The sequence below is a fragment of the Octopus bimaculoides genome, chromosome 1 (assembly GCF_046866305.1).
Source record: "Octopus bimaculoides isolate indiv1 chromosome 1, ASM4686630v1, whole genome shotgun sequence".
Classification (NCBI taxonomy): domain Eukaryota; kingdom Metazoa; phylum Mollusca; class Cephalopoda; order Octopoda; family Octopodidae; genus Octopus; species Octopus bimaculoides.
The window spans coordinates 113,489,692-113,504,338 of NC_142928.1; the positions used below are offsets into that span (position 1 = coordinate 113,489,692).

General features: G+C 38.4%; 1 protein-coding gene across 2 annotated transcripts in view; it reads left to right on the top strand.

Annotated features, from left to right (window-relative positions):
- Positions 1-14,647, top strand: part of LOC106880055 (F-actin-uncapping protein LRRC16A) — a 547,921-nt gene that overhangs the window by 234,769 nt on the left and 298,505 nt on the right. For both annotated transcript variants that reach the window (XM_089356189.1, XM_089356195.1), the window contains exons 19-20: positions 1,719-1,850; positions 4,273-4,389. In XM_089356189.1, the coding sequence (XP_089212315.1) occupies positions 1,719-1,850; positions 4,273-4,389 (249 nt within the window). The remainder of the gene's footprint in view (positions 1-1,718; positions 1,851-4,272; positions 4,390-14,647) is intronic.

Below are 14,647 nucleotides of genomic sequence, written 5' to 3' on the forward strand. Positions count from 1 at the left end.
TCTTCGAGGGGCTCTGTCTCACCACCATCCTCTCTGATCCATCAAGCATTTATCTCCACATTTTATCCCCTAACACCCATCACTTCTCTATCACCTGAGAGCAGAATAGGTACATACTACATCCCCTGGCTTTCTCAGTTACCTTTCTTCCCTCAACCCAAATTACTTCCATTTCCCATTATCTTCCCCTGCTTATTTTCTACACCAATCACCTATCTTTGCCATCATCTGTCTTACTATCACTCTTTTCTTACCTTCAAACCCACTCACTTTTCTATTCCAACTGGTATCTATATAACAAGACACCTATATCTGTCAGTCTATATCTTTAATCTCTCAACTGGCACAAAGCCACCCCCACACTCAATACTACTACCCCTCCAAAACGAGGAATTGTTTTGTCTTGCAAGGTAACTGGTAACACTGTCAGTGATGGCGTTATGTAGAAAGTGCTGGTGCCACATAAAAAGCACTAAGCATGCTCTGTAAAATGGTAACATTAGGAAGGGCATCTAGCTGTAGAAACTTTGCCAAACCACACATTGAAGCCTGGTGTGGCTTATGGTCTTGCCAGTTCCTGTCAAACCATCCAGCCCATACCAGCAGGTAAGAGGTGTGTTAAGAATGGAGTATATCAGAGGAGAACACTGGCTAAAGGCACAAAAAGGTGATTGGTGGAAATAATGTGGGCTGGAATGACAAATGATCATCATCATCATGATCCATCCATCACAGCAAAAATGATATCTTAAAACCACCTTGATTGTGCTTGCATATGTGGGTTCCTGTCCTTTCTTTCCTTTGCTCTGTCCCATCAAACATCCCCCCACATACACACATCTTATCCTTTAACACCCATCACTTCTCTATTTGTGGTACTACTCAGCTGCTATAATCACCAGAGAGTAGAATAAGCACATATTATGTGCCCTCCCTTCCAATTATTTTCCCCCACCCTCTTCCATTTCTCATTGTCACCAATCACCTTTTTGTGCCTTTAGCCTGTGTTCTCCTCTGCTATACTCCATTCTTAACACATCTCCTACCTACTGTCACTCTCAGTACCCTCTCATATCTACCATCATGCTCCTCTTACCCTCCTATCCCTCCTGAGCCACCCTTTTACCTCTCCACATCATTTGCTTCATGCATTGTTACCCCCATCTTTCCCCCCTCTATTTCTCCACTTAGGATCCACTGTCTTGAGATGCTTCAGCATTCCACCTACAATTCTATCTTTCCAGCTACTCCCACCCACTCTTGTATAATATGGAGTAGTCTTGTATTTCTGTTATAAGACATCTAGGCTTGTTCTTCTGTCATACTCTAGCCTCTCAACAGCTTTTTCTTTTCTTGCCTTGCAATTTATTTGGCAATCTCGCTAGTGCTGGTGTCACAAAAGAAAGCACCCAGACATCATGAAGGGTATCCATCATACCAAAGCTGACATTGAAGCTCAACATGACCTTACTGCTCACTGGATTCTACCTTTTCCAGCACAAAAAAAATGGATGTTAAATGGATGAAGTCTTGAACACATATTATCAGGGAAGAAGCTAAATACAAGCGAGTAATGAAATCCTTGGGAGTATAAGACATTGTTAAAAGTTTACCAAATTTACCAGTTTCCAATTATATTATATTGTTGTTTGAGGTTGAAAGTGTATATTGCTTGTTGTGTATTTCTATTTTCCTTTATGATTATTTTTGTTTTGTAGATGGTTGACCGCCTAGTGGTTCAGGTTCAAGATACAGTTAATGCAATATCAAGGACATCTACCTCTGGCAGTAGTGATCCAAGCATTGAGCAAGCTGGAAAATTTGTTAATGATGCCAACAACTCTCAACAGGTATTTTAGGGCTCTTTTAATTTAAAATTTGTTATTCGTCTATTTTTATGATCTTTGTATGTATTACTTCTTTTCACATACATACACACACAAAGTTCAAATGTGACCCACATTTAAGTACTGCTCATATATTAAAGACTTATTACATACAGAAACCCCAAACCACATTCAAAAAGTATCTGGTAATTGTTTAAGATTCTCACATCAATATACTTTACCTTTTATCTTTCTTGTGGAGACCAGTAAAGTACATAACTGTCAAGTATTGGGATCAATTAAATTTCCTGTCTATCTCCCTGAAAGTTCAAGATAATGTGTATAAATTAGACATTAATATTATATTCTTGTTAGTAACACTGATAAATGTAATGGCTTACAGAATTTGTAGAATGCAGGATAAAATAGTTTATAGCATTTTGATCATTTTCAGTTCAAATTCTGCCCAAGTCTACTTTGCACCTCATCTTTCTAGGGTAATTAAAATAAGTACTTGTCAAGTACTGGAGTCAGTTTTCTCCCAAATTTAAGGTCTTTGAATTAAATTAGTAATAATGATCAGTAAAGTACTGAGTAAAAATAGTTTGTGATATTTTGTAGCATCCCTCTACATTCTGAGCTCAATTCCTGTCCAAGTTGACTTTCTTTCATCGTTCAGAGATAATAAAATAACAGTTGATAAATACAATAATCAGTTGTAACCTTCAGGGTGCTGCATGAGCAATGTTATAGTCCCATGACTGAAGCCAATGAAAGAATAAAGTAATGCTACAACCATCTCTTCCAACACTACCACAATAGCCTCTGATTTTCGAAACTTAAAGTTGAATACTTATTCCCAAAAGTCTGCATAATATACCACTCTATCTTATCCTTCCTATTGCATTTCACCTCTAAATTCCACTGTAGTCAATAATTTCTCTCCAGTGCTACCACCTCTGAATTCCCTCATCTCACATATCCAAATGTCAAATAAATTTAAATGGAACAACTCCAGACGTTGCTACGTCTCCATAGACTAATAAAACTCACATATACAAGTCTTTGTAAGTCAAACAAGGATATGAATAAGCATGCCAAGTAAACCCTATAATACATCTATTATGTTAATTAAAATAATGATGGCTTAAACCACATGTGTTAGATATATTGGGCTTGGTTGAATGAATATTTATTGATTGGTATGAAGTTTAGCTGCATGTTGTCCCATAATAAACCAACTCTGAACATTGTTGAAATAGCATTTATTTTCACAGGAGTAAAACACAATATTTACATGTCTACATAATGACTTGCCAATAGTGAGTGTATTGCAATGTGCTAGAAATAAATGTAGTTTGTAATTACATAACTGACACAAGAGATTAGCTTTGCATGGGAGGTGGGAATAATGCTTAGACTATCCTAGTTGAAGAAGCCTTTTAACTTGGTTTCAGCCAAGGAAAATTTGTTGATGTGAAGGACTTGTTGCTTGTGCTTCTGAAGTGCTTTTCTCTCTGATTTGCTTGTGTACATTGTACTTATGTACTTAAGTGCAGAAATTACTGAAGCAAAATTGAGCATTCTCTAATGTGAGGTGATATTCCAGTGAGTCAAATGGTTAATAAGCAGGAGATGTAACCTGACCTAAGTGTGGTCTGGACCTAGTTACTGAAGCTGTAAGGTTTCAATTCTAGGCCTCACTACAGATACTTTAAATGTATGCTAATATATGCATTTGTGACAGTATGAGTTTTTTAGTAATCACTATGTGTAACTTTGAACAAAAACAAATGTCTTTTTTTATATCTCATAAATATGATGTTTAGTGCACCAGTAATTAATAATTGACTGCGAAGTTAGTAAAAAGCACCGTTTATGCAAACTGAATTAAGTGACTATAAATAGGTATAAGATATATCTCTCTTCATAGAAAACAAAGATGCATGGTCTCTGAAAGATCTCAACCAGGATTAAAACAAAGTCATGCTAATTTTTTTTTTTTTTTTGTCGATAGAAAGATAAATGATACATTTAATTTTGTCCAATAAATAGTATATACATCACAGCATATACTATTTACATAGGTATACCTTGATGGATATTCAAAGTAATATGCTAATATTTTGCAAACTCATTGTACCTATAATAGAACTGAAACTAAACCCTTGTGTTAATAATACCAAATCTTGACTATCAACCTCTAAATGAAATCAAAATGTACAAGAAGTTATATTTAAGACATTAATGTATATGATAGGAGATAATAACTATAAGGTTCATGATAATAATGCAATGGTGATACTCTAAAGATGATAAAATTTAATACAGCCTATGACAGTACTTAGATTATAGCATCAGTCCAGTTTTTTAAATCTTTTATACATTCATTGTTTGCTATCTTTCAAATTTATTGTCATTTTTCAACACCTTTCTTTCTCTTTAGCTTCTACCACTATTTCAGAAGATTGCTTTTAAATCCCAAGACATTGGCAATCCTGTAGAGAAAAAACTGAAAAGCATTGTTTTGGAACTTGAAGATGTTCTAGCTTCTCATATTCAGGTAAATATCTGAGTATGTATATATATATATATATATATATATATATATATATATATATATATATATATATAATTTTATTCTTTTATTTGTGTCAGTTATTTGACTGCAGCCATGCTGGAGCACCACCTTTCAACCCCAGGACTTATTCTTTGTAAGCCTAGTACTTACTCTATTGGTCTTCTTTGCCGAACTGCTAAGTTACACGGATGTAAACACTCAAACACATACATATATATATATAGTTGAAATTTATAGGAAAACAAAAGACGATGAACAACAAGCAGGTGTATTAATTTGACACTCGGCAAAATGAAAAAGTCTTTTAGGTTTCGAGCCTACACTCTTCAACAGAAATGAATAAGAGAAAGTAAACAGAGAGAATGGAAACAAATGTGTAGATTTAGTAGTCAAGCATGGTGAAATCATGCTTGACTGCTAAATCTACACGTTTTTTTTCATTCTCTCTCTGTTTATTTTCTCTTATTCCTTTGTGTTGAAGAACATAGGCTCGAAACGTAAAAGACTTTTTCATTTTGCCGAGCGTCAAACTAATACACCTGCTTGTTGTTCATACACCTGTCTTTGTCTTTTGTTTTCTATAAATTTCAACTATATATTAGACACTCCTGTGGTCACCGCAGTTTTATCCTGCCTTAACTTCCTACTCATTGGACTTGCATATCTTAACCATTTCCCGATCTTTCTGCACCTCTCATCTACATACCAGCATTCCACCTGGATTACCACTGGATATACTGACTCTATTTCCATGGATTTCACTGGATTTTTTTGTTGAATGTATGTATATTTATCATTCATTTTCATTTAACATTTGCTTTCCATGCTGGCATGGGTTAGTTTGACTAGAACTGGTAAGCCAGAGGGCTGTACCAGGTCGCCGTCTGATTTGGCATGGTTTCTATGGCTGGATGCCCTTCCTAATGTCAGTCATTCCAAGTGTGCAATGGGTGCTTTTTACATGCCACTGACACAGGTGCCATTTACGTGACACTGGCGACAGCCACAACTACGATTTACATGACACTGGCAACTGCCGCAACTACAGTTTCACTTGGCTTGACAAGTCTTCTCCAGCACAACATAATGGGAAAGGTCTCATTTACTCGTCATTGCTGCCATGACGAGTAACTGACGAGTAATGCCTTGACATTTGAAGATCACGCTACCGGCAATGGTCATGATTGCGATTTCATGGATGCCATTCACATGACACTGGCAACACCCACAACTATGATTTCACTTGGCTTGACAAGTCTTCTCAAGCACAGCTTATCGACAAAGGTCTTGGTCACTGGCCATCACCTCCATTAGGCCCAATGTTCGAAGAGCATGCTTCACCGCCTCATCCCATGTTTTCTAGGGTTTACCTCTTCCACAGTTTCATTCTACAGTTGGAGCCTGGCACTTCTTTACACAGCTGTTCTCGTCCATACATCTGATGCCTCTTATGCCCAGTTTTTCTCTGAAGATATCTGTTCTCTGTCATACATGCACGCTAACATTGCACATCCAGCGAAGCATACTGGCTTCATTTTTTTCATGTCATCGCATGTCCTCTGCGATCACAGCCCACATAGAGTCCACCTTTCATTTTGAGGGAGAGGCCTTTTGTTACCAACAGAGATAGAAGCTCTCTGAACTTTGCCCAGCCTATTCTTATTCTATTCTATTCTTATTCTTATTCTATTCTTATTCTAACAGCTACACTTTCGGAGCATTCACCTCCACTACTGACTTGGTCATCCAGGTAACTAAAGCTATCAACTACTTCTAGTTTTCTCTCCTGGCATATGATGGAGTCTATTTTCTGTACATTTCTAGTGTTTATTGTACCTATACATCTGCCACACACAAAGACTATTTTCCCAGTTAACTTTTCTCTGATATCGCTTGCACCAGGTACTTCTTATGGAGTTTCTGCCTATGCCTTTTCTACAGATCAAGCTAGGTCATCTACCTGCAGGGATTTCTGATTTGTCCACTTTCTTGCCAGATTAACTCTAATTCCCTTTGATTCTAGACCTTGCTTCCACACCTGAAATTTCTTTAGTTTTGGAAGTGATTTGGCTATGCGGACAAGGTCATCAGTATAGAGGAGCTCTCGGGCAGCCCATCTTAAATTTCTCTGTTATTGCCTGGCAGACTATGATGAAGAAGAGTGAGGTGATGACTGATATATATATATATATATATATATATATACAAGCTTAAAAGCTGCCCTATCGGGCAACTTTTAAGCTAGCTCCTATGGAGGGCTCTTGATTGGGCCTTGGGCCCAACAATAACACTTCATGCATTGAGTACATATAAAATTTTATTAAATTTGAACAGTATTTTTCAAACAGTTAAGTATTGCATTAATATTTAAACTTACCTTTTAAGAGGAGGGGGGGGAAGAGAAAGAGATTTAGAGAGTTAGACTGAGTGAACGAAGGGAGTGGATAGAGAATAATAATGAAAGAAAATGAAACCATTCTTATAGAGAAAATGCTGGAAAATTTTTCGTTTTGGACAATATATGATAAAACCATTGAAAATATGGAAATTTCAAAGAGAAATGTTGCTTATCTATCTATCTGTCTGACAGTTATTCTGTCTGCTTCTCTCTCTAACACACACACTCTCTCTCCCTTTGTCTTTCTCTTGCAGCAAATAACTGTGGATGGTACTCTTACTTTTCTGCAGTTGAAAGGAGAGGTGGAAAGGAGAGAAATAAAAAGTGTTAAGAAGAGGAGATACAATTGAAATGAGTGGCTGAACGAGAGAGAAGGAGAAAGAGGGAAAGAGTGAGAGAGAGAGAGAGAGAGAGAGAGAGTGAGAGTGAGTGAGTGGTAACTGAAAGGAAGGTAGCATGTTTGTTGGTTTTTTTTTTTAAGTGTTTATCACTATTTTCAGAGTAGACAGATACATAACCACAGCAAATATTGGATGTTACTTATTTTCCTACAATATTATTAACTACTGTATTCTATATAATGGGTCCCCAGCTGATATTGGATATTACATTTACTTTTCTACACTGTAATTGGATGTTACTTCTAAAGATGCTTACATTTTTTTGTATTTCGTAGAATTTCCCAGCGTCCTGTTTATACATAATTAGGCATAACTACAGATGTATAGCTTTCCCACCTCCCCCAGACTTTAGTGATTGTAATCTATGCCGTTTGAAAGGTATTTGTATAAAATTTCATTTAAAAAATACCCTTTTCCCTGAAAGTTATGAGGGAGAAAATGTCAGGTTGTGTGAATTTTCCGAAACTCCTCTCCCCAACCCCTTGGAAACATTTTTTCCAACAAATCTTTACATACACTTAATTAACAGGATCTAAGTGATTATTTGTTAAAACTTTTGTTGAAAAGTATCTATTTTTCCGGAATTTATGAGGCAACAAAGTTGATAGGGTATACATCTGTAGTTATACCCATACTTATTCGATAGTTATTAAATGAAGTCACTATTTACAGATGCTTAAATTTTTTATGTTTTCCATGAAGTTTTCACAGATCCAGCTAGTAAAAGTTGTTATACAAAAAAATACATTGCAAAAAAAAAATCATGTAAAAAAAAAAATTGCTAAAAACAATTGCAGTAATGAAAACTTGGGAATCCAAAATTTCAAGATTGTGGGTCCAGATTCGGCCCAGAATGTTTTCAATTTACTTACAGAGTTGGCCTGATTCCAAAATGGTATGATATGTTGGGCTACAGCCTCTAAGAGTAAAGTTGAAAAAGTGTGACACACTGACGTTCACATTTATTATATTATGTATATAGGTGCAGGAATGGCTGTGTGGTAAGTAGCTTGCTTACCAACCACTTGATTCCGAGTTCAGTCCTACTGTGTGGCACCTTGGGCAAGTGTCTTCTACTATAGCTTCGGGCCGACCAAAGCCTTGTGAGTGGATTTGGTAGACGGAAACTGAAAGAAGCCTGTCGTATATATATATATATATATATATATGTTTGTGTGTCTTTGTTTGTCCCCCCTCCATCGCTTGACAACCGATGCTGGTGTGTTTACGTCCCCGAAACTTAGCGGTTCGGCAAAAAGAGACCGATAGAATAAGTTCTAGGCTTACAAAGAATAAGTCCTGGGGTCGATTTGATTCGACTAAAGGCGGTGCTCCAGCATGGCCACAGTCAAATGACTGAAACAAGTAAAAGAGTAAAGAGTATTTATTGTAACTACATGTGGATCATTCACAATTTGTTTCCTCCGTCTTCCTTTCCTCTTGGACTTTCCTCCATCTGTTTCTGATGAAGAGTTTTGCTCGAAACAAGAAAACAACCTTTCTTTCCTTCCCTGAGTGTCTACTAATACTTTGCATGTACCACATCCTTGCATTGTTGTTTATTTCTTGTGTTTGTTCTTCGTTTTTTTTTGGGAATTTACTATATATATATATATATATATATATATATATATATATATATATATATATATGTAATATATTAATATTACATATATATATATATATATATATATATATATATATATATATATATATATATATAGTAAATTCCCAAAAAAAAACGAAGAACAAACACAAGAAATAAACAACAATGCAAGGATGTGGTACATGCAAAGTATTAGTAGACAAAGTATTAGGAAACCAATAGATTTTATACAGGGCTGCAAGGAGAAGTGCTCAGAATAATTGAGACAAGAGTAAAATATTAGTTATAGAATAAAAACGCTGGGTTAACGATTCAACATATCATACCCCCTCAATGAACATATATAAGATATACAACATAATCCGTCAAACATAAGGAATAAGAAGATATAACGTAAGAAAAATAATGTAAGAAGAAATAACAAATAAAGAAATATATAAGAAGTAAGATGCAAGAAATAGAACATATAGTATGAAATTTTATACACAAATATATTGTTTCAACCGATAACATACAAATGAAAAAAATTGAGTTAAAGGTATAATACAATACACATAAATATCATTTCATAGAAGTTAAAATTAATACGAATAAAATGAATAAAAATTTCAAATATATAATATAATATAGGTCGATATAAAATAAAGTAAAATAAAATAAAGAAAAGACGTACCATAAAGTAGTCCATCGGTTAAAAATCAAGGACAGAAATGATTTAACACCATTTAGAGTTAAAACTCAAAGTTCTTCATCTCCCTCGGGCACATTTTCAACTCAAAAACAGTAGACACCAATAGGCAAGTCCACACCAGTTAGGCATATACAAGAGTGAACAACAGGCACCCAGCAGGTATCAGCAGGTAAAACATGTAAAATCTAATTCCGCTCACCATGTCCAAAAGTTCACAACACATGGGTTAAAATACAATTACAGCACCCAGCAGGTATCAATCAGTAAAATCGATTTCACGAAAACCACGTACAACACCTATGGCCATTTTGGGAGTACACCACTGTATCCTAAACACAATAGATTGCAAACTGGTGATGACCCCCTCGTCAGGGTAAACTTACGTACAAATATCACGACATGCACAAAGGGAAAGATCTCTTTATTACCCACCAGGGGCTAAACAAAAAAGGGGACAAACACAATCGGGGAACTAAAATTATAAAATGGAGGTATGAAGAGAGAAACAAAATAAAAGAAAAGAATGAATTATGAAAACGATGATATAATGAGGTGGAATGCTCACTCGACCCCTGACGTCGAGTGGTTACATTGATACCGTTTTGTTGTTCAATGCCTTAAATCTAGCAGTTCAATGCCATAGTCCTCTTTTAGTTTAGTATAATTAATCCTTTTCGGCAACTTGTCTCTATTGCCGATGACTTTCCACCAATCAATGCCTTTATTATTCTTTTTTACTATTTCCCATTGTTCTTTGTTTCCCAAATAGTACATTGTAGTCTCACCATCATCATCCAAGAATTCTACTTCCACCATATCCTTCCACTCGTTCAACAGTTTTACCATGTCATCTCTTGCGTTCTCATACAGAACGCAAGCAAAAGCAAAAGTCTATTATATCAAGGGCCCCCTACTTTAAGGCAAATATTAGTAAATGTTCTTTATGTATTAGGGAATCCCTTGCAATACTCAGGTCTTTTGGACCAAAAACCTTAAATAAGTTCACAGAGGTAATCCCCTTCTGCAACCATAAGTTTTCCTCCACCTTCTTGAAACTGTATAAAAATAGAAATAAATTTAAAAGCAATAGATAATAACAAGTGTAATAGTTTGCGTTAGGGTGATTTGAAACCTTGAAGATTGGTTTTGATACTGCAGCCTGTTTGACTATTCTAAAATAGCACTTTTTTTTTTTTAATCTTTCCATTATTTGCATGGACTTGTCTAAGGTTGGTCCATATTGATTATATATATTTGCTATTTTATAAAAATTATTTTTCCCTTTGTGCATGCGTAATTCTTTTTGAATTGTGTATGTAATTTTGGATATTGTTACCTCACAAGTAGAATATTTAATTTGATTTTGATTGTTGTACTGTGTTTTGTTAATTTTGTCGTTAATTTTTGGAAAAATTGTCACAGTTGGTGAAACCGGCAACGGTTTCCCCGTGCAGGGAAACCTACACGATGGCAGAACTAACAGAACATGAAATCAAAAGAATATGTGAGATTGAATTAATTCCGGACGAAGATGAACAACCGAGAATTATAAGAAATCAGTCAGCAACGTCGAAAAGAAATATAGATGTAAAAAGCCTTAAAACAAAGGAATCAAATGAGAAAGAAAAGGAAAAAAACGACAAGAAAAATGTTAGACTTTGCAGCAGTGGCTGGTGCCAAACAAAGGAAAGTAAACCTGAGCAACACAGAGAAGCATAACCCCGCCCCAAAGTTTCCTGGCAAAAATAGAAAGGGAGACTATCATCTTTAAAACATACAGCACAGAAGAGAGGAAAATAGATTACGTCTCAGAAGCAGAGATTGAGAAGTGCCTAAAGCCGATTTGGCAAAAAATCACTTACATCGCCAAAGGCAAGCGATATGCTACTGTTGAGGTGAGAATTGAGTCGGAGGAAGATGCCCGACTCCACTCTGTAGAGCCTCTGAGGACTGAAAATGCGGTTCTCCTACCACTGTACATGGGTAGGAGAACATCGCAAATAACAATCAACAACATTCCCACTGAGGTGGACCCAGAGTGGGTAGTTGCCGCGGTAACAATGGGTCTGGAAGATAAGATTACAGTATTGGATGCAACTGTTATTAAGCCAAGACTGTGGTACGGCCAGGCCCTGAAAGTAATAATACAGGCGGAACAGACCACACTGGAAGAGATAATCAAAAGTTTTGAGGTTGGTGGGACACGACTGGTTGTGTTAGTGGAAGGCCGCCAACCTCGTTGCTTCCAGTGTGGGAAGGAGGGCCACCTCAGGGTGGACTGTAAACAGAACATAGCGGAGAAAAAAACCAGCCAGGAAGAAACAGAGGAAAAAAGAAAGGAACCTGAAGTAGTGGAGGAGAAACAAAAGGAACAGGAAGCTAAAAAGGAACCAACACCAGTTCCAGTGGAAAAGGCTGAAGAGGGTTGGACTACTGTGTCCAATAAAAGAAAATCGAAACAACCCTCTCCAACGAAAAACAAACAAGAACAGAAAAAAACAAAAAGCGGAAACCCAAAGAAAAAGACAGTTGCTACATGGTGGTTCGAACCACAAACAGAGAGCTTATGAACCACTTGGCAACTATCGAAATGAGAAAAGTAGAAGCAAAAAATGGCAAGGAAATTATTCAATGTATTTAACAACTACAGAAATGATGTTGGAGCCCCAAGATTGGACTACGTTCCAACTATGTCAGAGAATTTTATACCTCCGACTCCACAGGCCTCAGACGGAGTGGAAAAGTCGGGGGTTTCCCTGCCTCCAGACACCGACTAAGGTAAAACACTCATGGCTATTCGTATTAGTTGTTTAAATGTACGCGGCCTGTCGTCAAGTTGGAAGCAAGGGCGCTTCCTAAATGACATCAGGTCGTGAAATTTGGATGTGATTGCTGCCACAGAAACCCGGATAAGCAGGCCAAGAGATCTGCTCCCCCTCTTGAGCGGCTACAAGAGATACGTCTCTCCATGTCGGCCAGGAGGTGGGGGTGGGGTGTCGGTCTTAATAAAAAGAGACTGGGTTCCTGAGGTAAAGTCTGTTTTTATTGATCCAGAAGGCAAGCTGGTCGTCCTAGATTTGACATTAAGTTGTAGTAAGACAGTGAGGTTGGTCACAATTTATGCACCCAATTCATTTGGTTTACAGAATCAATATTTCCATGACCTCGGGAAATTCCTTTCTTTAGTCGTGTTAGGTGACTTCAACGCAATTGACGATGTGCATGTTGATTGTGTTGGCTCGCAGACAGACAGAACAGTGAATCCTGGCTTTCGGAATCTGCTCAGCCACTTTCAGCTGGTAGACCCGTATAGACTGGAACATCCAAACGCTCCACTGTGGATGTGGTCAAGTAGCGATGGGTCTTCCAGGTCTTATTTAGATAGGATATTGATAAGAAAAGTAGATAAAGATATAGTTAAGTGTCCACAGTTTTACCCAGTCAACTACAGTGACCACAAGATAGTCACAAAGAGCTGACTATAGATAAGATGTATAGACAGGGATCTGGCTACTGGAAACTCAACAAGTCCCTATTGGCGAACGAGGAGTACAGAAAGTGGATCAAGTTAATAATTCAAAGGGCTTTAACAGGTTGGTACCTGCTAAATTAATAATAAATGGTTGTACGCCCTTAAGTGAGCCAGAAAATATGAGTTGATTAGATGTGGTATAGGCTTAGCTAAGAAGGAACGTAGCATAGGCGATGGTCTTGTTAAGGAGCTAGAGAAAGCCATGGAGAATGGTAATGCGGACCAGGTGAAGGCCAAGAGACTGGAATTAAACCAGCACCTCGAAAGCCAACACATGGGAAGTATTATCAGAGTAAAAATATGTGCAATGGGTTGCAAAAGAATCAAAGCTGCTGGATGGGCCCGAGTGGTAGAGGCTCAACGGGGTAATGACTCCATTATTCGAACTGTGGCGAACCTTCAGGGCGAATTGGTAAACGAACCCGAGGAGATGTGTGGGGCCTTTCAGGAGCACTTCGCTTGGTTTTTCGGCGGTGATGGTGAGTCGTGTGGTGGGGAAGACCTTGAGGGCTTCCTTGCTGGGCTGCCACGCCTCTCGGGGCCGAACGGGAGGCTTGTGAGGGGCCGATCACACCTGGGGAGATAATTGAGACGTTGGCGGACTGTGGTAAAGGCAAATCGCCGGGGCTTGATGGCCTACCCTATGAATTATATAAAAGTATGCCAGACTTGTTCGGACACCTGCTGGCTGGTGTGTACACGAACTGGCAACAGAATGGGTTTATCCCCAGATCTGTGTGCTGGGGAGTGGTGACACTAGTCAGGAAGGACCTGAGCAAGGGGGATTGTTTAGATAACTTTAGGCCCATCACTCTGCTAAATACAGAAGTGAAGATTTTGGCCAAGGTATTAGCGAAAAGGTTGGCGTGTGTCACGGATGGTTTGATTGGGGAGGCAGAGACCTGTGCCATCCCCGGCAGGACCATTCAGGATAATCTCCACCTTATCTGCTATACCATAGAGAGGTTTGGGACTAAGACTGGCAGAGGGGGGGGGGCTTTGGTGCATCTAACGCTTTCGATAGGGTCGGCCATCGGTACCTGGTGAGTGTTCTTGCGAGGTTTGGCTTGCGCGTCTGTTTCCTCAGGTGGATTATTCAATTGTATCACAACATCGACTCGCTAGTTCGGGTGAACGGTTTTCTTTCTAAGCCGTTCTTCATCAAGCGTTCGGTTCGTCAGAGGTGTCCACTCTCTCCGCTTTTGTACATGGTGGCTCTTGAGCCGCTGCTGATAAAGCTGAGAGAGATCCCAAGAGCGCCGGTCTTGGGGGAGTTTGTTACAGTGTATGCGGACGACATCACCATCAGCGTGACCACAATGACACGCCTGCGTAAAGTAGGCGAGGTTATTGAGGATTACGAGACAGTGGCAGGAGCAAAGATTAATCGGGATAAGTCAGTCGGCTTGCAACTCGGCACCTGGAGGAGCAAGTCGATGCCTTCGGATAGTGTCGTAGGATGCTGGACGGAGGGACCGGTTAAGTTGCTGGGAGTTTGGTTTGGTCCAGACCACCAGGTGGAGAAGAACTGGGCAGAGGTTTTGAGCAAGGTGGCCGGTATAGCCAAGAGTTGGTCTTGGCGAAGGCTGTCCTTGAATGGGAGGGCGGAGGT